The following is a 25201-nucleotide window of genomic DNA, read 5'->3' on the forward strand; positions in this document are numbered from 1 at the left end:
TCTGTGTTCCCTTTGTAATTAGAAATGCAAATGTGTATTCTATGTTGAATTACTACTGCTGTGAAGAAGGAGACATTCAAATGAGCTTTATCTTTTTTAATGTCAAAAGTAATGCGACCAAGTGTTTTACCCACTATGAAAATATTCAACCCAGCTTTACATTTTGTTTCTGTATTCTTTAGAAGTTTCTGTTATAAGAATCAGCATAAACTGAACAAAGATCACATTTGAGATTATTTAACTTTCTCACATGTGTTATTGCTAAAGAGGGAACAATTTTAATCAAGAAAGTTTGTGTATGTATATTTTTTGTGTATATTTATACTAAATTGAGAACATTGTAGCAATTTAAGTATACTTGTGTGCAGTTTATTAGAGATTTGTTCGGGCTCCAATGGTTTGCTTTTATGTTCCACAGTGTCAAAAAGGGTAAATTTGCATATTAGAATTCAAGAATGAAAGTAATTGTGACATAGTTTTTTTGCTTAGCATTTCTGAGGGAAAAAAATACGGTCGATGTCGTTTCATGTATATTTTTCAGTACGACGCTCACATTTCATGCACACTGCGGTTGCTTTCACAACAGACAGCAAACAACGGCAACAACAACAACAGGGTTTTTCTTCCTTTCAGCAAATTTGCTGGTGATCCATAATACCAGGTCATTCTACAAACTTGCATTTACATCAGTTTATTTATCTGTTTCATTTTATTTTCTGTCTTTGGAGGGATCATCATACATATATTATATACATACATATACATATACATACAGTCATACTTAAGTAAGAGTAAAGATACTGTGTTAAAGTATTACTTTGGTAAAATTGAAAGTCACCTATACAAACAGTACTTGAATAAAAGTCTTAAAGTATCTGATATTAAATGTACTTAGTTATCATAAGCCCTAGAAAAGTAAATTATACATACATATACGTGTATGTTTGCTTTTTATTCTCTGGGTCGACTGATTATTAGCCTGTATGTTTATCAGATTTTTATTTTATTTGGTTTTATTACTGATACACTAAATTGATTTTAAAATGTGCTACTCTGGCGGTGAATTGGAATGGAAGTATAAAGTAGCAGAAAATGAAAATACTCAACTACCTCAAAATTTTACTGATACAGTACTTAAGTATATGTACTTAGTTACATCTCATCACTGGCTGTAACATTTAGTTGGAGAAGCTGAATTAACTGACCCATATTTCATCATTCCCATCTTGTTATTTCTGCTATCATCAAAGTATGCTTTTAAAGATGAAATCCATCCACCTTCTCTGTACCTATTCATACAGTCTATGTGTTGTGCACAATGTACACGGTGGGGGGTCACCGATACAGCATGAACGGTCTTGAATTTTTCATGCGATGCAGATTAGCTCCAAAATGTAACATCTCCACTATCAGTAATTGTGTGAAAGCTGTTGCACAATGGGGCAGTTCTACACAACACATAGCCTTTGTGAATTCCCTGCTTGCAGTGCTTCAGATCAGGGCAATGAGGGGATTTTTTTTTTGGGAGGGATTTTAATGGTCACTTGCTATGTAAGACACGCTCCCCTCCATTCTCCCCCTGCTCCTCTCTCTCCCTTGGCGGTTGCACTGCCAGATAGAGGAACAATGTAGTCTTTCTTACCTGTCGGAGGGTGTACATTCCATCTCCACTAAACTAAGTCTCAATCCTACCTCCAACCCACCCCTGCTCGAACAGGGCCCTCACTGCAATGTCGGCTCTGACTCCAGGTGCTCTACATCACACTCCTCATACCTTTTTCGTTTTGGGCGGATTTGAAAAGGACATAGTTCTTGTGCGGTTTGGCCAGGACAGACACAACTATCTGGCTAGTTTTTCCACTTACTTTTAGTCATTTAATCTGTTTTGTACTTACTGAAATAACATGATTAGAATCCAAAATGATTATAGGATTTCTTTTTTTGTTTGTTTGTGTTAAATTTGTAATCATGTACCTACTTCAGTGTGGACTGACAGAGTGCTTGTGTGCCAGACTGTTGGTTTGTGGTTTGTCGTGTGGGCAAAAGGGAAATTCGGAGGTTGGGGTGCAAGTGTGCTATTAAGGATACAAGAGTGCAAAAAAATGTGGTGTGGGTGCTTTACAGGAAGATTGCGTTTGTCTGCACAGGGCCATCCCATTTATGCCGGTGGCTGTATGTGCAGCTGAACAGAGAGAGAGAGACAGTCGAATCAGAGATAGGACAGGAGGCCTCGTGTGTTTTTACTTCTTGTGATCTGTTAAAAGTAAGCAGGCAGCACAGCGTACGTGAAAAAAGAACAGAATCTCATTTTACTCATTTTTTTTCTTTTTCTTACCACCAGGATTGTGCTGGAGTTTTTTTTTCTCTCTCATCACCTGTTGAAGAAGCAGAGAATGTTGCTCAGGTATGTTCATTCACATCTTCTGTCTACTGATTTGTCAGTTCTTTACTTTTTCTATGACAATATTCCAACTTGAATGATGTCCATATTACACTACATTTAAGCATTTCTAATGCTGCAGATAATATGAAATAACGCACCTTCATATAACAAAGTAAAGTTATTTTAACAATGATATTATATTGTTGCAGAAACTTACTTACCCTAACTTGCAGAATTCTTTTTTAAGATTTGAAGAATGCGGCAGTGTAATGACATTCAAATGAGCTTTCCTTTTTCATGCTGATAAATACTTCTTACCAACTTTAACAAGTTTTATCTTACTGATTTAATTTGACTCACTGTTTTGTCACCATCTTTATTTCAGTTACTGAACCAGTGAACAGATTTTTTGAGTTTTCACGGTGAATCATGATTCCGTACAGTATTAAGAAACTTACCACAAACATAACATCAGTTATAGTAGGATAGTGTGGTTGTAACCCCATGTGTCAGAGCCTTTAGTAACTTGACGATAAAAAACTGTTTAAAAGACAATGATACACAAACAGTGTTTGTTTTGAGGGTCAGTAAAAGGAAATAAGACATTTAATTAAAATAATGAAATAAAAAGAGGAAACAATATTGGTTAATACGGTTAAACCCTAATCATGGATTATATCAAGGTATAAGAATTATCTGAAAACTCAAAATACATGTCTATTACTGAAATATGTCACATTTTGCACAGATACATCTGCAGGGAACATATTTTTTTATCAGATTGGAGACCGTTTAATTAATTAATTAATTATTTAATTAATTCAGAGGCTAAACCCGTTGACCCAAGGCTGTCATCGGTGACACCTTGACCTAAATAGCCTGACTTTGATCATTTGTTAAACTTATTAATTTTAAATAATTCTGACTTAAAGGGTATCTTCAGCTGCTTCCTGACACTGACTGGTCGGCATCGTGAACACAAATTTGTTTCTGTATTATTGTAAGTGGAGTCGCTTTAAGCAGTTATTGATCAGAAGGTTCTAAATTTACAGAATAAACACATGATATATCAAGGTAGATGTATCATGATACCAAAAAAGACATGTGCAAGTAATTTAAGGTACTTTTTTCTGTGTAAAGGATAAGAATAATATAATTCCAGTCCACACAAAGGTGAGTTTCAAGTGACACAGAGCAATGTGAACAAGGAAGCTTTTAACATGAATAATTTAGTTTATTTCATTGTTAAGTTAACAAGGGCAACACTGATTGTTACAGCAACAGATGCATTTGTTACAGGGCCATATACTGTATAGCCGAAGCTAGTTTGCACATCCAGTCCCCGGCTAAGTTTTGAAATTAGGCATAAGACATCTAATCAAGCAGATTTAGAATAACAGCAACAAAAAAATTAAACAGATTGTGTTTTTATGTTTGCGCGTGTCTATTTATTGCATATGACTATGTACACATACGGGTGACATGCGGGTGTGCAGAGGTATAAATGTATGGCATGTAAAGCATACATGTATGTGACAAGAGGATGAATTTACACCTATTCAGTGTTCACATCTTTGCTTTTGTTTAAGTTATAGTTTCATCTGTGGATTTGGAAACTAACAATTCTGATTGTGTCTTTAACTCGGGCCGTAATGCGTGTCATAGGCAGGGCACTGCAAGCCAGTTTTATTTTTATTCATATATCAGCATTTAGAAACAAGGCAATCCAAAGTGCTTTACAGAGACATAGAAATGCATTAAAATAAGACCTAAAATAAGAAGAAAGCATTTCACTATAATATTGTGGAATGTCAGTTGGAGACGTTACAGCTATATAATAATGCTTGTGGATATAGGATATCTAAAATATTTTAAAGATGATGACTGCCAATATTTTAGCAATGAACCAAATTTTCCAAAGCAGCCATCAGGCCCCTGTCTGTCTGAGCAGTGCACGCTGTTTTCCCGCAGATTGTCTTATCAGGGGTTGGCATAGCTGCACCCTGGGACAGCTGATGGGAGGAGTCAACTCAACTGAACTGTACCCTTCATCTGTTCCACAAAAAAGGCTACACAACACCCAAACAGCCATTTATATAGCACTGGCATGTGTACAGACATGTAATGCACCGTGTGAAAAGAAATGTGCATTCGAGGGCACAGCGTGACTTGATGGTTAGCAGAAACTTGGCCTGAGTGAGTGTGGTTTTTATTTCTTCTTTGTGGTGTGTCAAAGTTTAGAGGCAAGGTAGGTGATAACCTGCTGCTCTCCGCCCTGGTCAGGTTGACGTTTTGCTGCAAGAGCCTGTCCTGAATGTGTTCAACGGCCAACTATGTTCTCCCACTGAGGAGAACCTGTGAGGTAGGTGTATGACAGAAACAACAAAACAAAATCGCACCTAAAATAAACCTTTTAATTTTTAATCAGTATTCTTTTTCCTGTTAAAAGGCATTAGGCACTCCGGGCAAGCTGTGTGGGGGAGTGTCCATGTCAGCTAATTTCTCTGGAGCCAGGTCTCATGGAGCCCCTCAGGACACAGAGATGGATGTGGCTTGGCAGGAGCTGATGGCCATCACAGAGCTACAGGTAACTCTTTAGCACTGACTGAATTATAGCAGTGTAGACATTGTTTTATTTTACAAACAACATTTTGTGTTTTACAATACATCGCACTGCTTAATCACAGATGTGCAGGTTGAAGTGTTTTATGAATAAATGCTTATGAGGACACAATTGTATTACTTATCTAGGCTCCAAAATCACAGAAGCCTATTCAAACCTTGGCAAATGAGAATGTATCTTCGCAATTTTACTCAGGAAAAGTATGCCGTTCTCAGAGTCAAATTGAAAGTAGAGTATAAAACATGACAGTTAAAATGTGTTTCATAAATTCATTCATTATTACCAAACAGAATATATCGTTTCATTTACAAACTTTTTATGTATTTTCATGTATTATAACTGTTGAATAGAAAGACAACAAAGGCCCGTTTGATTGATGGCAGGATGAAGAGATTGTGATAGGGGGGCAAGTGCTGTATGTTGTTAGCAGGCCCCCTGCTCCGCACAATAGCCATCTGTTTTCAGGTGAAACCTGATCACATCTATGAGAGCCCTTCATAGGCTATGGGTGGCATGCTGAAGTGGGGGCAATGTGTTCTATAGAGAACCAGATGAATTGTGAAAAAGACACTGTTCGCCTGATTTACTGAGTTTAGAGAAATTTAGAAATTGCTGTAAAGTGTTTTATTGCTGTTGGTGTGATGTCTACCTATGTGCCTATCAATCATAGCACTTTTGTTTTGGTCACCAGTTTGAAGGCCCTGGTGAAGGCTCCTATGAAACAGCACAGTACCAAAGCATGGAGCCCATGGTCCCTATGGGAGGATATGGAATGGCTCAGTCCCATCCTGATCCTCCTACTGCTGCTGCTTGTGAAATCAGCACTGCTGGGACTTATGATGGATGTTACCCTCAAGAAGTTCCCGCCTGTCATCGTCTAGGCAACAGCACAGAGGCAATGTACGGACACTGCGAGTCTCAGCTCAATCAAAGAATGTTCCCAACCTCTTCCCATGTGCAGCCCTCCCTTATGGCTCCGAGGGAACAGATGAACATGTCAGGCACCATCCAAGGGCACAGGAGGGCCAACGCGTGTCTCGCTCAGGGTCTGAATCGGCACATGCTGTGGACTACGCATGGACAAAGTTTGCACCCTCGCTCAGCTGACGACCTGGAGTCAGACTCTGGTCTGTCTCTGGGTTCTAGCCCACCTCTGGCCTCCCCAGATAATCCTGGTGGTGGTGGTGCACCAGGTTACCAGAGTGCAGAAATAGGTATGACTTACAGTGATGGTGAGCCAGACAGCATGACTGAACAAGCCAGAGCAGCACACATCCATTACCCAATGGACTACCAAAATCAATCTCATTCATATTTACACTCAGGAGCACATCCGTCTTACTTTTCAACCCAACCCACTTTGTCTACACAACCCGATGCTCCTTGGTCGGTTAAACAGCAGGGTCAGCCCAGTGCACTGAGCAGTTTATACGTAGACTCAGGAGTGTCCAGCAGAGGGAGCTCACAGCCTAACATGTATACAAAACCACAAGGAAGCATATCCACTCCTGCTCCAGTCAGTAGAGATGAGCGGAGGGCCATGGCTTTGAAGATCCCCTTCCCCATGGATAAGATAATTAATCTACCTGTGGATGACTTCAATGAGCTCCTTACACAATACACTCTGACAGATACTCAACTGGCACTGGTCCGGGACATTCGACGGAGAGGGAAGAACAAGGTGGCAGCTCAGAACTGTAGGAAAAGGAAGCTTGAGAGCATAATTCACCTTGAAAGAGAACTGAGCCAGCTGCAGGCCCAAAGAGAGCATCTGGCAAAGGAAAGGCTGGAGTTCAAGCACAGCTTGGCTTTCATTAAATGCCGTCTCACAGACCTCTATTCAGAAGTATTTTCTCACTTAAGAGATGAAGATGGACAACCATACTCAATAGATGACTACTCCCTACAGCAGACACCCGATGGGAAAATTTATTTGGTACCTCACACAACTATGCAAAAAAGAGAGCAATGCTGAAGGATTGTGGACTGCCTCCTGTTATTTTTTATAAGTACTCCAACAGAAGGTACACTGCCTGATTCCACCATTTGAAAGTATATCACCTGGCTCCAATCACACATTTAATTAACATGGTGCAACCCTTTATAATTGACCAAAACCACACTGGACTGTTTTATAAAAAACACTTTATTAAAAATACACTGCACAGCAGTCTTTGGTAAAAAAATATAAAAAGTCTTCAGCACCAGCCTCATTGTTCTGCATACCTGTGAAAACACAATCAAGTTTAATAAAAACAAAACTGAGAAAATGTGATGTGCAGGGTTTGATGATTCGTACCCGATTTAGGCCATTGTCACTGAAATGAAGCCAGGGTTTGGATACCATGTGGAGTTTCCTAGAAAGCAGAAAAGCTAAATAAGTAAAATGTAATCTTTCAAAAAGAGTTGTCATTTCTGTTCATAGCATGCAGTATGTTGTAGCGCCTCGTTACACAATTAGGAGGCCAATTTTACCAGTCAACATTGGTGTGAGTCATAATAAAAACTTGTTTGCAAAGGTTACATCATTACTGGGCTACACAACTCACTACCAGCTAAATGACAAAAGCAAGACATACTATCAGTAGTTGAGAAGGCTGGTCTTACCTACAGACAGCACTTAAGCCTTTTGGTAGCTGCTGCCTGCTAGCCTCAGGATTCTGTTCTCACTCTCCCCTGCTTCAATGATCCTCGCGATGGTTTTGCTACTTCTCTCCCTCAGCTGGCTTCCATGGCTAGCCTCAAAGACTTTGCATGTAAGCTAGCATCTTCCAGATGATCATTGCAGAACTCAGGGTAGAGTCTGTACCAAGTGATGACTCTTTATGATGAATGCATTTGTACACCACTCCTCATGAACCAGTATCGTAAATGCATTGACATGAGTATGTGGCCACTTGTACGGTGCTTCTCACAATAGTCTTTTCACCTCATATGCAAGTGTACAAATGTGGTCTTGACACCCACTTGTTGCAGCATCTAACAGTGAACCCTCCATTTCCCAAACCACTAAAGACGCTAACGAGACTTTTTAAAAAAAACTGAAAGATGGTTTATTTCAGCTTGATTTGATTCAATACAAATAAAAACCAGACTCAAAAGAAAATCTACATAAAACCTCAGTGGAATGCTTAGTTTCCAGAAAACACAGTTTGATGAAAAAACACAAAACGTTTAAATGAAGACCCTCCATGATTTATCTACTGTTCATATCTTCTTGCAGCAGCTGTAACCTGCCACAACTGTTTGGCTGAGCAGATTTAGGAGGTAAACCTGCAGCTGCCCTGTCACTTCGCTTGCTCCCCTCTCCTTGCTCTCCTCTCCTAAGTACTCAGTCCTGTTGAACAATACGGAACAACATTGTTAACTGTGCACTGACTTTGTATGACCTGACATCCAGAGTGAATTTCTTTTTAATCGTTAGCTACACTTGACGTGTCCCTTGCGACTACAAACTCTGGTTTTTATGATACAGAAATAGTTCGGGCATGCCTTCAAGAACTTACCACTTCACATTTTAAAATCGTCCTGTACGGCCATATCCACCATTGTTTGAGCTACTTCCATAGCCACCTTTAAGTGAAAGAGAATTTAGTCAAGACTGTGCAAATTGTACAACATGCCCATCTTTGCTTCAGTCAGCTCAATCTTACCGAAGCTCCTGCCGCCACCACCTCCACCGCCGCCGCCATAGTTGTTCTTCATCGGTCCAAAGTTGGAGGCCTGGGGGTCGTAGTGGCCCATGTTGTTGTAGTTATTTCCTCCTCCGCCTCCACCACCGCCGCAGTTACCTAGGATCATTTCATTAGGTTCAACTTAAAAACCATAACTTGGGAACAGTTAAGCATTTAGTAAAAAGAGGAAAGCCAAACACTTACCATAACCATTGCTGTCATAACCGTTTCCTCCATAGCCGCCGCCACCGCCGCCACCTCCACCACCACCCTGGTTGTAGCCACCTTGGTTATACCCCCGGTTGCCGCCGTTATTATAGCCACCAGGGCCGCCAGGACCACCTCCATAGCCTACAACATACATTCTTTGATTACAGGTAGAAGTTGCAATGGTGAAAATACCCAGACCAAACACAATTGCTTACTTACCACCATCTCCTCCATTGCAATTGTAAGGGCCATCACCATATCTACCCCTGCCGCCTGAAAAAAAGATATAATCCAGACTCAGAATTTGTACTTGCATAATTAAAATTATTAATCCCATTGAAAATAAGTCGTACCCTGGTTGAAGCCTCTGTCGAAGTCGTAGGGCCTTCCTCCTCCGCCGCCGCTGCGACCTGAACAAAAAACAAACATTAGCCCGGAAGTGTGACTGTGCCAGTGTAAGCAACTTTTTAATGAGTTAGGCCAATAATGGGGGCATACCTCCCCTCATACCCATGCCTGCTGTTTGCATTTCCTGCCTTGTGAGGGCCTTCCTCACTTCACAGTTGTGAGAGTTGATTGTGTGGTATTTCTGGACTGTAGGGTTGAAAAAAAGGTAAATTAGTAGCCGCTCAAGACAACCAGTTAAACCTTACATTCTGCAATTGAACATCTGTACTTACTGACAATCCTATCGACTGAATCGTGGTCATCAAAGGTCACAAAGGCAAAGCCCCTCTTTTTCCCAGTATTGCGATCTGTCATGATGTCAATCACCTCGATTTTGCCAAACTGCGTGAAGTAATCGCGAAGGTGTGACTCCTCTGTGTCTTCTTTGATTCCTCCAACGAAGATCTTTTTCACTGTTACGTGTGCCCCTGGCCTGTTAGAGTCCTGCAATTGAAGAAATTTGTGTTATTGCCTACAACTACTCTCCCTTTATATAAAACTCATTGGGGGGGACAGATAGGTTTTTCCTCAGTCAGTCAACATACCTCCCTGGAAACAGCTCGCTTGGGCTCGACAACTCTTCCATCAACCTTGTGTGGGCGGGCAGACATGGCTGCATCAACCTCCTGTACTGAGGAGTATGTGACGAAACCAAAGCCCCTGGATCTCTTGGTGTTGGGATCCCTCATGACCTGAAGACATGTTTTACGTCATTAGTCCCATTGTTGGCCACAAATCACATAAGCATGCCATCAAATCATTAAAACAGCACAAATGGGGAAAGTGCGCAAGGACAGTAGAGTAAAAAAAAAAGTCAATGAAATCCACTTACCACACAGTCTGTCAGGCCCCCCCATTGCTCAAAATGAGCCCTCAGGCTTTCATCTGTGGTCTCAAAGCTCAAACCTCCAATGAACAGCTTTCGAAGCTGCTCCGGCTCGCGAGGGACCTACACAATGGACAAAGCGATGCATTGGCATTAGCTAGGCTACAATCATAAGAAATCAAATACACACTGAATGCGACTGCGATGATAACATGCACAATAAACCACTACTGCATTTACACGGCGTGGACCGTGTTTTAATCCCTGCGTCACAAATCAAAAACCGGGATAGGGTGGAGGAGGGGATATCGCCGCCATTAACGTTAGCGGAGCGCTTCAGTGACTGTAGCTGCAGTTCTGTTTAAGCACTTAAAGGCATTTGCGTGCTGACCCAACAATCGTCTTTTCTATGAGATTACTGACGGCGTGTTAGTAAGACTAGTGAGCGTCATACACAACCGACAGATGAATCAAAAGGCCACGAGGATCAGATGCTATAAAATGGCGGCTTTACAACGTTGGATAGCTGCTGCGGCTGGTATGTTGAAAATCCAGTCTGCTGAGTATCGTGTAACGAAGTGGCTTTTAATAACTCGCGAGTATACAAACAACCGACATACAGGATGATACAGACCGCCAGCAGGCTCTTGACTGCAATACTCTGATCTTTTGAAAGACTGGAGCTAATTCCACAAAGACTCATTGTTTAGTAACGCGTGTCTGTTGAGGTTAGTAATAGAGTTTTCCATGAGTGAACCACTGACATGATCGGCGAGACTCGTGGATTTCAGACATAACAGTCGGCATGAACAAAAGACCACGAGGCCCAACTGTTATAAAATGGCGGATATACAAAGCTTGATTGCTGCGGCAGTTGTGTAGAAAACGCAGTCTGCGTTATCGCAATTATTACCAACGAATTTTCTTCTTCGTGAAGCAAACATGCAGAGAATATATATAGATATATGGCGTTCCGCTTGCAACACTCACCTCTTTCGACATATTGGATCAGAAACCTTGAAGACTCCTTGTAATCTGACCGGAGAGCGGCGATGTGCGTCAGACGAGCCCAGCCCGATGTTCAACTGTAGAATAAATAGCAGGGGATACACCTCTTCCGTGCAGCGATTGGTCAATCGTTCCCGCTGCAGTCTGTCGTCAGCATTTAGTGGTTCTTGATTGGGCCAAATTCAATCAATCACGACTATGGGCCAATAACCTAACGGGGGAGGCGGGTATTTTACGGTCCAGACAAAAAATAATAATTCAGGCAATGGATGCTCATCTAAGTGAAACGGAATGTATAAGATAGTGTTGCATGGTGCTGCCAGGTCACTAAGCATCAACAGAAACAACATGGTATAAAAGCACAGATAAATAGCACATTAAAACGATACATCGCCAGTCCTTAATCATTCAGATTTTTCGCCTGAAGTTGAAGCTTTGTCTTTTTCTCAGTGTATCAACGGTACTGAACCTTTCACGGACATACACTCATGTATATCTAAAATGTATTTTTTAAATTAAGATATACAATTATAATGTATTGCAATAAACATGTCCGAGCTCTTAGAGAATTAATTTGTGATCAGTGGGAGCCAGATAAGTAGGTCATCAGCTGACCGAGGGGCGGGTACATTTATTGTGCGCCCCGAACGCGCGCTTTTTACGCACAACACCTTTATGTGAGCCAGGCTAGATGCTAAAATAGCCCCACTGTTGGCCTTTCAGTCCGCAGGTCCACAAAAGACACGCGTTATCGCCGCGGTTACCCGGTCAGAACCAGCTGTCTTCACATCCAAAGGGTAAGGGATATTCAACACACCGATGAGCGTCATGCTTCTGCGGCTATCGCTCTACATTTACGTTTCTGGTGTCAAATATAGCTAGTGTTAGCATGTTGAAGCGTTAGCTTGTAGGCTACTTGCTTTAGCAAGTTACCCTTTCATGTCCATTGATTAGCTTGTAGCTTAGCAAACAAAACATGAACGCTAGCTGTTATTTTCTCTTTGCTTTAAGCACGAATCGCATTTTTCTCTTAACGTTATTTGTCTTTATAGATATTTTCGTGATCGGACAGTTACTGAGAGGTCGCTAGCCAGCCAATTATACGCCAACTGGTTTAGCTTTTTTCAGGTTCCCGTGCCTGTTGCAATTTTTAGTAACTTGACTTACAATGAAATGATGCCTAGTCGTTGATCAACGATAATGTTTGGTCAGCATTTGGCTTACGTTTAAGTCTGCCGACCTCTATTATTAAGATCCTGCGTCGTGCTAAACCATGCACAGCCGCACACATCGGCTAGAGCTCTGAAAAGGATCACCCACATTCACCTTAACGTTAGCTTCTCCATCGTTTTCCTACACAGGGAAGTGCCATTGGCCTGCGACAAACTAAGCTATGGGCAAAAAGTCTCGCGAAGAGGATTCATCATCTTCTGAAGAGGAAGAATATGTTGTGGAGAAGGTGCTGGACAGGAGGGTGGTGAAAGGCAGGGTTGAGTTCTTCCTGAAGTGGAAAGGATATTCAGAGTAAGTTGTTTTTACAGGCAGTTTGCTAACTGTGCTTGCATTTGCACCGCTAGATTCAAGCTACATCACCAACACCGTGCAGGAGCATAGTTTAATATAACCATCACATGTATTGTATACCAAGTGGATATTTGTGTGTTATTGCAGGTTTTCACTTGGGGGGGGGGGGGTGGGGGGGGGGGCAGATTAACAGCTTGTATTGTGGATATCCTTACTCAAGCAGGCAGACATTCACTGAGAAAGATGCATGTGTTTACTGTAATGTTGCTTTAAAGATCAAGAAATGAACGAATTGCATTGTTGGGGACATTGTAGGTTTTTATCAAGCTTTTAATTTAAGTATTTCGCCGATCTCTGATTACTGCTGTCAGCGAAGAGCTGTGGCTTCAGTGGTGATGATGTGATGCACTGTGATCTTCCTCAGAAAGCACAACACGTGGGAGCCCGAGAAGAATCTCGACTGCCCCGAACTCATTTCAGAATTCATGAAGACGTACAAGAAAAGCAGCAGCAGCGGTGGGAGCTCCACACCTAGCAGCGGGGCCAGCAAATCAAACACAGGCTCTTTAGGACGCTCCAAAGAGTCCAGTACCTCAAAGAAGAGAAGTTCCGACGACGATGAGGAGGGTGGAAGCAAGCCCAAAAAGAAGAAGGAGGTACGTAATATGCAGAGGTGCAGAGGTTTCATTACATTTCAGCTTTGAAATGTGTTTTGGATGCAGAGATGTTTAAGCGCAACACAATCTCATCTCAATGAAAGGATGCTATGAAAGCCTGCAGTTGCATAAATAATTTGCATGTGTGTTGTTAACGCCTTTTTCAGTCTTTGTGTCTTGCACGATGGGGACTCAAAAAGTAGCCTTTCTCCCTTCAAAGAAACAATGGTTAATCCCTTGATTTAAAAACTGTTTGCATGACAATGATCCGCTGATAAGTGTCTTGTTTAGAAGAAAGGGAAACTGTTGCTCCTGTAGGAAGGTTTAGTTTCGCAAATATATCTAAACAGTTTGTTTACAATCCTGCTATTGGTTGCATACACCATCATTTTTGTGTACTAATACGAATGTGCTTTTTCTCTTTTGTTGTCTTGCAGGATGAGATTCTAGTTGCGCGCGGCTTTGAGAGAGGGCTTGAGCCAGAGAAGATCATTGGAGCAACTGACTCATGTGGAGACCTAATGTTTCTTATGAAATGGTAGGTGCTTGTGGCTCTTTAATGCCCAACGTCAATATTAGAATGAAAAAAATAGAAATTGTCTTCTGTCATTCACAACTTTCTACTTGACTATTGACTTTAATATCAAATAGGGCTGGAGTTTCAAACAAATGCATTGCCTTTTTTGACTTGGATTTGCTCCAGTTTACCTTGCCTACAATCATGAGAAACATTTTATTAAATGTCCTGCCCAGTTAGTGTCAGTTCGGCTTACCCGGGGATACATGAGTCTCGTGTTCTACCTCTAAGGCCGGTTTCATTGCCTTTTGACATCTGTGACGTGAAAACATGGGATTTCCACACAAAGAGATGTGCTTTCTGGTCGTCGCTTGTTATAAAATCATTGTCAATAGTGTCACTGTAAAAAGTGGAGTGAACTCTCAATTCATCGACTTTTAGGGGTCAACCCTAATTACATCAGCATGTCTAAAGCATTGAACCCCAAGGTTGAATGCCAGTGGTAGCCATAATAATAAATATAACGACAATAACATTTTATTAAGGCACACAAGTTAGATTTTTCTCATCTTAATACATTTGATACAGTTATTCTAAGCAATCAATATTGGTGACATAGCGATTCTCCTTTTGCCGTTCAGGCTCTGTTTAAGAATCGTCACACACCGGTTACTGACATATGACTTTTCTGGAAGATAGGCACTACATCTGTAGCAGTGGCCTCAGTGAAGATGCAGTTTCTTGATGTTAGCATATGTAAATAGATGTATCAGATACCACAAGTGATACACAAGGTTAGAGACCTCCAACATTTGTTTCCTGTGTGGCTACAATTTAAGATGCAGTTTGTTTGGTCAACCTACTGTATGAGAAACTCGTTTTGCTAATGATAACAGCATTAATGACTCGTAAGTTCTCTGCAGTGGTATTTCCACTTAATCAGGTACTTGGTATTAATTTCTATTCAGAAGAAACAGCTATTCATGCTCTTCTGGTTTCTCTGCTTTGTACTGCGGTACAACGATTGCGGTCTGTGCTACTACTGTTTGCAATGTGTAACGGCATGATTCTTTGAAACGGCAGCTCTCAATATGCCAGATTGCCACTGACAAATTACCCATTAGCAGCACTAATAGCTTAGCTGTCCATTCATATACAAACAGTAAGCCACACCATAAAACTTTATGTCATTACACATTAGCTAGATGGATATATGTGTAGTACCTCGTCACTCATGCCTGGTCAAGCTCCATTCCAGAGTGTTCGCTAGATCAAAACGCAACAACTGTTGTGCCGTAGCCGTGATGTGCTAATTAACTTTTTTTTTTTTTGGATAAACAAGTGCAGTGCCCGTAAGAAAAGTGTATTCCTATAAAAAAGTGGGAGGTTAAGTAGCTTTTTCACGGATGGCCAAATGAGGCTGTGTTTGAAGGTGGGTCGTCAGGGATATTTAGGTTTGTTGTGAAATACGATATTCCAGGGTATAATTGGCTGTTTTTGACTATTTTTGATTTTGCCATTATATTTCATCTTAAAAGCTATTCACTTGGTGTCGTTTTTTCAGCACAACCTCACGTGTGACTGTACAGTTTTTTTTTCATTTTGACATACTGTATTAACACAATGGACCTAAAATCACAAAAAAAAAACATGAAATCCGAATAGAAAAAGTTAAATTTTTATTATTATTTTTTTTACTTATAATGCAAATATAAATTGTTTTATCTAAATTTGTGCATACATTTAAAAAATTTACAAAGTTATATGTAACTATTTACATTTAAATGCAGGCAATGCTCAGGTCTGCCTGTGCTCCTTGAGAGCTGCACTGCCTGCTCCACATTCAGCTTCTCCTCATTATTCTGACTCATTAAACAAAAAAACGACTCCACTACTCACTAAACACACTAACTACACACTCCAAACACGCTAAATGTCACAAATCTCTCAACTCTCACACACACCGACCGTCGTTGCATGTCAATCATCCGCCTAGGTCCCTCCCAAAACTTCCTGCTCCTCAACAACCAAACTTGCCGCTTGGACACTTTCGTGTCAAAAGCCCGTTTTTACCGTTTCTTCCTGCACCAGACACAAAGCAAACGTGACGGCAATGTTTGCGAAAAAGCGTGGCGGACATTAGTTACCCTAGGTCCGGTTTTGGACGTGCCGATGCTTCCGGTCCGTCGCTTCGGGAGGTGGGCAACCACCACAGATTCCGATCCCACTTTGTTGACCGCGTGTCTCCGGATCTCCTCAGACCCAAACAGACTCGGTCCGGACTCGTTTAATCTCATTAATCCACAACGGTCAGTTTAGATGCACAGAACAGAACGGGACCGAACCGCCGGCAAAATCGCGGTCCAGCTCGCGCCGCTGCAGGTATAAATCTGCTTGTTTCTTAAGGTGGGGGGTCGCGGTGGGCTCTGGTTTGCGCGTGGCCACGGTGTGCATTGATTGGCTCTGGTGCGCACGTGACTGTAGTGGCTCTGGTGGACAATGCTCGTGGAATTTGTAAAGCATTTATGAAATAATTTATTCACGGTATCATTGCAGTCCAAACAAATGCGAAATGGCACACCCTTGAACCACGCAGCAGCCATGTTGAAACTCTCAGGTCAGTCTGATCCTGATCCGCAGAGATATTTGAGGAATACACGCACACACAGACAGAGGTTATTTGCTTTTATAGAGAGATGAGGCCAAAAATCTTGAGCAAATATTTAAGGGAACATGAATAAAAAAACATCACAGGCAGATTCACATGCTTCAGCCGCCTTCTTTGCTTATGAGAAGCACAATATATAATGTTGTCATTGTATGATTTACAAGAAAATGCCACTGATTTGGTGGTAAAACATGATCCAACTAATAATAAAAGGTAGTCAAATTTATAAATGGCACAAAAATAACAAACCTAATCTTTTAAAGAAAACAACGCAAGGCATCTTATTTTTTTACACTTGGTGATGCACCTTCAACTGAAAGACGCACAAAAAAACATAATTATCGCTTTTGAATGGCTGTGTTCTAAAGTTTGCATAAAGGCATTCACAAGGACAGTTATATGATTCAGTCTTTGTTCCTTAAGTTGGTATGTAATTTGACATCATGGACAGAAATAAAACATTAGCATTGTACCACCCAGATTCACAAACAGTTGGGACGCTGTGTGAAACAAATAAAAACAATGTAGTCGTTTGAAAACAGACTGCGTTAATGAGAAGTTTTATGAAGTTTTCCTGAGCTCATGTTGTAATACCTTTTTATTCGCTGTTCTGTTTCACAGAGTGATGAACTTCACACAATCTTTGCTTGTTAACAACTGAGCCTTTCAGTGACACCCCCCCCCCCCCCCACCTGTTAACAATTAACCTGTGCAGTCTTTCAAACTTTTCTGTCTTTTTTCCAGTTCATACTTTAAGTCGCTGAAGTTGATAATCTTTGTGTCATTTTCAATTGACTCAATGTCAATGATAATCACATTCTGTTTTGTTTACTTAATACAAATTTGGAATCGGGTAGTATTTACAATGTACTGGCAATTATGTGTCTTATTATTATTATTATTATTATTATTATTATTATTATTATTATTATTATTATGATTTGTATATAGTATATTATATGTCTTCATCTTTGAAAATCTCCAAGACTGAGATGCTGTATGAATGAATAAACTAGAAATTTAAGACAACTGTTGGTCTTTTTCTCCTGCAGGAAAGACTCTGAGGAGGCCGATCTGGTGCTTGCCAAGGAGGCCAATCATAAGTGCCCACAGATAGTCATAGCCTTCTATGAGGAACGTCTCACCTGGCATGAAGACAGTGACAAGAAGGAGAAGGATGCTGTCACCGCATGAGTGCATCACCTCAGGAGGAAACGGGACCTCCTCCACTGCAGGGACTACCTTTTGAGTCAGATATTTTTCACACCCAAACCTCCCATCCTCCCCCTTTACCATGTCCGACAACAACACATAGACAGTGGACACAGTCGTTTTATCTCCATTCATGCCCCTTCGGAGCACAAGGGCCCAGACTGCTGAGAACGATCCATCAGACAGGAGGAGAAGCTGTAGTGGACATGGGTGATATGCTACTGGGGTTCGGGTTTCTGCTGTTCTGTCTTCGTATTCTTTACCTTCTTTTTTTTTAATGTCTTAACACATCATGTTTTAGTCCGCACAGGATGCCATTGTGTCAGTAAGGTATTTTGCATCCACGGCCATCTGTTAAAACCCAGAACATAGTTGAGAGTCAGAGGTGGTACAAGCTGCATTGACCATGTGTCTGCCCCACATCAGGTGCACATCCCCCATGCTATAGTCTTTATAAGCAGTGCACCTCTTTGCTTTAAGAACCCACTGACATCACTGAAGATAAAACCCTAGTTGTGATATTCAGGAAACAACCACCGCAGCACTTTCCTGACTGCATAATCACTTCCTTTTTTAAAGACTTTTTATCTCCTCTAGATTTCTCAGTCTGTCCCGTCTTACCAGGGTATAATTACTCAATTTGCGAAGTTGCAGATGACACCGGCCAATTATGTCGTTATAACAAATGATATCCTTGTTCCTTTTTTTTTTTCCCTTCCTTTTAAAATGAAATTTTTATCTCCTTCTTTCCAAGTTTTAACGTAAAACGGTGTGGTGTTTTTTTAATTTCTTTGATCTCTCACCAGTTTGAGAAAAGGACAATAAAACAACTTTTGCTCTGTTTTGTACCTTTTTTGTTTTTGGTTCTTTTTAACTGCAGTGATCTTTGGACCAGTCTCATGCAAACCGGTTAGACAATCGTCACTGTATCCACATGCAATGAAACCAGCATTCATCACCAGTCATTAGGTTCTGCCACCTTGTGGCTAAAAGATGAAAGTCTTTTGGACCAATTTATGATTACAGCCCTGCGGTTTTAACGGTGTTATGATCTTGTTAGTGAAACTTTGGTATATTTTTTTTACAGTGTACAGTGGTAAATTCCACTCTGCAATTAGAGTACCGGTATTTGTTGTTGATATCATTGTAATGTTAATTTGAAACAATAAAACCAGTTTCTGATTGGATTATGCATATTGTGGGTTTTATTGAGATGAGTAATTTGATTGGTTCCAAGTATTACATTTTCTTTTCTTCTACGATGTTACCTTGCAAGTGGAGGTCAAATTTTTTTATCGCACAAGATGGATGCCGGTATTGTATTTTGATCGACCAAATGTTTAGTGTTTACAGACTGAGCTCTTGTGTTTTTGATTTTCTTTGTTTTTGCAGCGTTGTGAATAAAGGCTGACCTTCACTTTCATACATGCAGTACATCAATCACTCTCTTGATATTAACTCAGTTAGTTTGTGTTGTCATTTAATTTCATTAAAAATTATTTGTCCTTCCAGAGTTTTGGCCCCAATTTTTGCCTGTACAAATTTTTTGAAAAGTAGCCTTTTTCTTGAGTCAGATTAATATTACAAATATGTATACAGTAACACCCTTTAATAGACAGTTTCAGTGTTAATGTTGCTGTCAGTTGGCTTTTGGTAAATTAAATGTTGTATAGGGAGGATGAGTTAGTTTAATTTAAACCCACACCACAGGAATAACGAAATTGCTGAGGGCCAGGAACTTGGAAAAAATGCCATAAAAAGATTAATTTGATGGGAATTGTTTTGGACAAAATGAGTAATTACTATACTACATTAAACCTTAGGTTAACATTAGGAAATGTCCTGATATCAGGAAAAATTACTATCTGTCCTGGGGGAATGATAAAAAGCTATGAGTCAAAACTCTCCTGAGACAGAAGCTGTTTCATGTTGCCTTTGTTGACAGTTCTGTTTTCATCTGTTTTCTTTGATGAAAATGTTTCAGGCACATCAGCCGCTCTCACCCAGCAGATGGCGCTGTTCAACAACACCCTCGCAAAAGTTATAGCACCATTTTTATGCAAGTCATTCACAACCCAAATCTTAAAGTTGCTTATTAATGATTCTTGTCTGAACAGCCTAAATGGACCATTATGCTGCTTTAACAGTCACGTGGAATCATGTCATGTTTACTGACTCACTCATTACATCTCTGTCGAAATGTTAAATGGCTTCTGAGTCACTTTGGCTGTTTATAACGTGTGTTGAGCCCACCTGTAGATGCATAAAACACCTCACATGGAGTCAACATTAGAGTCAGGTATTAGTGTTCCAAATCTGCAAATCTGTCTGTTTATTTATTTATTACCTTCTCTTGTTTCACTGTATGTATTGGTGAAGATTAGTGTTAGTATTAATTAAATACAACCACAATCCTTTATTCAGCTTTGTTATATGAACACACATCCAGGAATTTTAGTCAAGGTTTAGCAAATTATTGTTTTTTTTTTTGTTTTTTGTTTTAAATATTTACAAGTAAACAATGGCCTCCGCTTGGTAACTGCAACACCAGTTGGACAAATCACATGTTTAAACTAGAAATGGTTGTAATTAAAATAATAGCATTTATTTTCTAAGTCATGATAATGACTACATTTGCTAATGATTATTTTTCAACAGTGGTGCATGGTTGCCTATAGTAGTGACTTAAAAACATAATACATAAATTATAAAAACTAAAAAATAACACAGTGTTATGTGATGTATATATATATATATATATATATATATATGTATATATATATATATGTATATATATATGTATGTATATATATATATATATATATATATATATATATATATATATATATATATATATATATATATGTATATATATGTATGTATGTATATATATATATGTATATATTCATATATACATCAATATATTGTGGGGATCCTTTGAACATATTTGAATATTATGGGATGTGACCCTCCCAAAGTACTGCCCTGTTGTGCTGTGAAGCATACCGTGTTCAAACTCACAGATTTAGTTAAATTTTTAGTAAGGTTTCTAGAGGCAGTATGTCAGGATTAAATGTGATTAAAATGAAGCACAATGCATGAAGAATATTTCGAATTATTTCAATTGTTGATTTTTGTCACGTATGCCTATATTAGATAGTTATATAGAATAGCTAATCCATAGAAATTAGGGTAGAAAAAAGAGATGGGGAATTATTCAACAAAGGTCTCTGGTTGGATGCAAACCGAGGACATTATGCTCATGCATGGTTGGCACCTTAAAGCCCAAGGCCACGCCGCTTCCATTTGATATAATGATGCAGCCATAAAAGACATTCAGCCAGTGTCGGGACCACACAGACTGAATGAAAAACCCCAAACCCAAAATACACTGTGTAATGTTGTTAGATGTGAGGAAAAGTTTCTCTCAATTTGAAAGTGACTTAAGGAAAATGATCAACTAAATAACCAGTAAAATAGGGAATTGGTAGACGATGATAATAAATAGACGTCAATTAAGAATGGTGCCGTTTTCCGTGCTAAACTGCAGTGAAGGTTGAGTCTAATCCTTGTTCTTCTCTTACCACCCTCTTATTCTTTCTTGCTGCCTTTTATAGTGACTCTCTTCCTCACACGCATGCACACACACACACACACACACACAAACACAAACGCACACACAAAGTGCTGCTCAGCTACGTCTAACGTGATGGAATTTTCCTAGCAAAAAGGCTTTTACACTCCAAATGGAATGCAAAGGTCACTAGTAAATTTCCAGCCCCTGGGACCATTAAGCTGGGCAAAGGGAGTGAGCAGCAGGCTGTTTTATGGAGCCTGGAGCTGTCTGCTGACAAACCCAGGCCAGTAGGTTTGGTTGGGAAAGCCACAGTGGCACTCAGGGGAGCTCAGCCTGTGATGTGTGTGGCAAATACAGATGTAAAGGCTGTTCCTGTATTAGTGAGGTGTCATCAAAGCTAAAAATCTAAATGGGGGAAAATCAGATTTGAGCCTCGTGCTTGCTCTTGTGCTGTCTGTGCCTTGATGCACTCGTAGATAGATACCTTTACCTTAATACCTTTAAATTCAACCTTTAAATCTTTAATTGAAAAATAATAACACAAATATAGTTACAAGTTTTTGGTGTGAGTTCATTTAATTATTTATCTTCAGCAGCCCCCCACCACTCCAAACACAGTCCCTCCTGTACCAGTAACTTGTAGTGCAAATGAGTTCCACAGGGTACATCCCACGGCAGAGGTGGGCCATCTTGCAGCACATTACACCAAATGACTGTCGGGGGAGCTGTGGCGAGGGGACGGGACTGCTGCAGTGGGCCTCATCAGCGTTACACAGCTTGTTCAAGGATAACACTAAAATAAGAAACAACATGTGCTCTCATACAGATAAGGCAAACACTACTACACTCCTTAATCGGTGTTTCAGAGAGAAAAAAAAAAGTGTAAGTCATGAGTATCACGGAGGCAGATGTTAATTTGATGTTGCCCTTCTTGTGCTGTGGCCATGTAGGCACAGCTGCCCAACAGCTGTGTCCACATTTCCTTGTTGCAACCAGATAAAAAGGTCCGCAGTGATGGCTGGTGCATCATGTCTCTGCACAGTGCACTGATCTGTGTGAAGGTGATTGCGATGTGATGCTCTAATTTGGGTGCCTATCACACTTAATGTGCAGTAAAGCACCACAGACAAAGCTCCAGCGTTCTGAATGCCCCCTTCGACTGCGCCATCGCTCTCCACCAACCCTCTGCTGGCTGTGTTTCCCCTTCACCCCCACCACCCCCACCACCACCAACACCCCGCTCCTCCCTTCATCTCCTCTCCCCACCAGGGGAAAGAGTTATAGCTGCCATAAAAGGCAGGTAATGCATTGTTAACTAATTCTGTCTGCTCAGAGCTGATATATCCTCTGCTCTAAATCTCTGTGCTTCCAATAAAATGCAAATGCTAATGCTTGCCCTCCATGAGCTGATATCATTTTTAACAGGCCAGAGGTAAATGCTAAAGAAGGGTGGGGTGGGCCAGAGGTAGTCCGTGATATCGTGAGCCTTCACGGTACATTCTGTCAGAAGAGAGACCTCCAGACCTAATCCACACACCCCTGGCAAACAGCTTACATGTGTGTGAGGGAGCACATATGGCTGTAAGCTTGCACATGAGACCGAAACAGTGCATTTTTGATGGTCCAGGGGTGCATGGGAGTATTTAACCTGTGGTAGTTTAAAGCAAGTAAGGTGTCTGTGTTATTGAGAAGCATTTCAGTCAGTGCTCATTCACCATCAAATAACAGAAGCCAATTTGCCTGTGGATGTAATGCATCATATTTCCATGTTAATAGTATTGTCATACTCCGTGTAACCTTGGGCTTCTAAATATTGATCCACTTCTAGATTTTCAATTATCCCGTGCCGTTTTTCTGCCATCTGGTAAGGACCAGTGATTTGTGTTCCTTCATATCTGGAGGCTTGTCCTGTAATTAGACCATAAATTAATTTGCAGAGAGGAGAGAGAGCAGGAAAGATTGAAGGCATTAAGTAAGTCCTCTATGATTGGAGACAGAAAATCATCAGAGGGAACCACAGCACAGTGTTATATTCACTAGGATAAGATAACTGGATTACAAATTCCACCACCATAACTTTTCCCCTCCTGCATGTGTCACTTGTTTTTCTTTCAAGTATTTAAAACCATGCTGTGGCTGCCGCTAATGGTTGCTTGTAAGTCAGTTCTTCAATAAATGGCTCGAAATCATCCACTGACATAATTATACCTAATTACTTGCAGTGCAGCAGCAAAATGATTAGGAAAAATGGGGTGTATTAGTGTCAGAATGTGTGTGAAACTTTGCAGGGCAATGTGCTGTGAATCCATCAGAGGATTTAAAATGACCCCCCACGCAGGCAGACAACAATTGTGCGCTTCGAAAACCTAGCTCTTACTTACAGCACGACTCAAGCGTAGGTCCTAAAAACCAAATGCTCCTTGATTGATTTTAAATTGGGAGTGTATGCTCTCCTGCAGGATTAGCTCCTCGTCCCCTGCTGCTAAATTACACACAGCGATTGGGGCTGTCGTTGCACAGTGTCTGAGCACTACAACTGCTGCTCTCTTTGCCATGTGGAAATTCACATTAGACAAGCCTAAGTTGGTCGCTTAGAGCTATTAAGAGAAAAATACAGAGCAGTGGGCTTCTCTTGTGGTGGAAAATGCTAAATCAGCAGGGTCCGGGTTTAAAACACTGCGCACAGACAACACGAGAGTGAGCCTGGAGCTGGAAATCTGCATCCCTGTACCTGCTCTACATGATAGCTTGAGTGTTATTTAGGCAAGGCCACAGCTGCCAGCATGCTCTGATCATATCTTGTGGGGCTTGAGAGGCAAGGTCAGCCAACGCAGAGCCCACCTGCTCCCCCATTCTCCATCACACAGTCCCTCAGCCCCGGCCTCCCGAGGAAACACGCCTGACTGCTGCGCTGCTACAGACAGCATGTGTCCCTGAATTTATGATGGCGACTTATAGGCGGCCTTTCACGTTAAAAGTCATCTTGAGTTTCCCCAGTCTAGCTGTATGTGTGGCGAGCGTTAATCCATTAACATTCGGGGCAGACACGTACGGGGGGCTGGCTTATTGCCAGCCCTGAGCCCTGACAGTCTTTGACCCGCCGCTGACCACAACATTCTCCTGCCCCTGCTCCCAGCCACAGCCAGCCTCCGCATAATACAGTGCCATAAACTATCTAATGTTACACTGTATATGAGTGTGAGCTATTATACGCTTGAGGTCCAATATGCAAGGCTTATAACTGAGAGGAGTCCAGCTGCAACGCGGGGGGAAAAAAAAATCACATCTGTCTGCAGAAGTCTTACATTTATATCTCAGGATGTCAAATGAACGTGAAGTTTCAGTTCTTTCTATTTCCATCAAGGATTAGGAGTTCAGAGAGGCCATGAAATCCCTTGGATTTTCTGCGGTGGTATTTATTTCAACAGGAGATGTTGAGGTTCACATTAACGGATCCAGGAGGAATAGCTCTGGCAGAAGTTAAAATGCTGCGAGGCTTGCCCATGCAGGCCTCAGAATAGAGAGCTTTCAACAACATGGGCCGGTCTGCTGCTGGAGGTGGCTCCTGGACTGATTATAATTTTAGTGGCTTATAAAGCCTTGATAAATACTTTATAAAGCCTCGTTGCATAACAAATCTCGCACATAAAAGCAGGCATAGATGTTACTCCACACAGGATAAAGGGGCTCTTGACAGGTTCTTGAATAGCTTTTATAATTCAACATTACAACCACCATCCTTGTAAGGGCCCTGTCATCTCCCGGGGCCAGCAGGATATATATACGTTAAACACACATTCAAGTGCTCACAGTTGAGTCCATTACACTGATTAGCAGTAAACACATTTGTAATAAAACTTAGTGAAATAGAGGAGG

General features: G+C 40.9%; 3 protein-coding genes across 10 annotated transcripts; 2 read left to right on the forward strand and 1 right to left on the reverse strand.

Moving 5' to 3' along the window:
• The first annotated feature begins 2195 nt into the window (after positions 1-2195).
• Positions 2196-7495, forward strand: nfe2 (nuclear factor, erythroid 2). Of its 4 annotated transcripts, XM_030424186.1 has the most exons (5): positions 2247-2263; positions 2342-2404; positions 4667-4745; positions 4833-4970; positions 5698-7495. In XM_030424186.1, exons 3-5 carry the CDS (start codon positions 4698-4700, stop codon positions 6979-6981), a joined length of 1470 nt encoding a protein of 489 aa, XP_030280046.1. In that variant the 5' UTR covers positions 2247-2263; positions 2342-2404; positions 4667-4697; the 3' UTR covers positions 6982-7495. The 4 variants fall into 4 exon arrangements, with proteins under 4 accessions (XP_030280044.1, XP_030280045.1, XP_030280046.1 ...); XM_030424184.1 differs by having other exon boundaries at positions 2196-2404; positions 4620-4745; XM_030424185.1 differs by having other exon boundaries at positions 2203-2404.
• On the reverse strand, positions 7134-11304 carry hnrnpa1b (heterogeneous nuclear ribonucleoprotein A1b). Of its 5 annotated transcripts, none has more exons than XR_003984733.1 (12): positions 11154-11304; positions 10170-10286; positions 9883-10029; positions 9571-9781; positions 9389-9484; positions 9244-9300; positions 9110-9163; positions 8885-9031; positions 8660-8797; positions 8513-8579; positions 7306-7363; positions 7134-7232 (listed from the first exon to the last, which is right to left on the reverse strand). XR_003984733.1 is itself a non-coding variant. In XM_030424187.1 (11 exons), the coding sequence occupies exons 1-10, from the start codon at positions 11163-11165 to the stop codon at positions 8524-8526; spliced, it is 1035 nt and encodes a 344-aa protein (XP_030280047.1). In that variant the 5' UTR covers positions 11166-11304; the 3' UTR covers positions 7252-7363; positions 8513-8523. The 5 variants fall into 5 exon arrangements, 1 of the variants encoding a protein (XP_030280047.1); XR_003984735.1 differs by having other exon boundaries at positions 7135-7232; positions 7306-8343; positions 9407-9484; XR_003984734.1 differs by having other exon boundaries at positions 7135-7232; positions 7306-8343; positions 9401-9484.
• Positions 11305-11814: 510 nt separating this feature from the next.
• Positions 11815-19171, forward strand: cbx5 (chromobox homolog 5 (HP1 alpha homolog, Drosophila)). Its single transcript, XM_030424188.1, has 5 exons — positions 11815-11968; positions 12533-12695; positions 13120-13351; positions 13789-13889; positions 17589-19171. Exons 2-5 carry the CDS (start codon positions 12565-12567, stop codon positions 17728-17730), a joined length of 606 nt encoding a protein of 201 aa, XP_030280048.1. The 5' UTR covers positions 11815-11968; positions 12533-12564; the 3' UTR covers positions 17731-19171.
• Positions 19172-25201: the final 6030 nt, after the last annotated feature.

The sequence above is a fragment of the Sparus aurata genome, chromosome 7 (genome assembly GCF_900880675.1).
Source record: "Sparus aurata chromosome 7, fSpaAur1.1, whole genome shotgun sequence".
Taxonomy (NCBI): domain Eukaryota; kingdom Metazoa; phylum Chordata; class Actinopteri; order Spariformes; family Sparidae; genus Sparus; species Sparus aurata.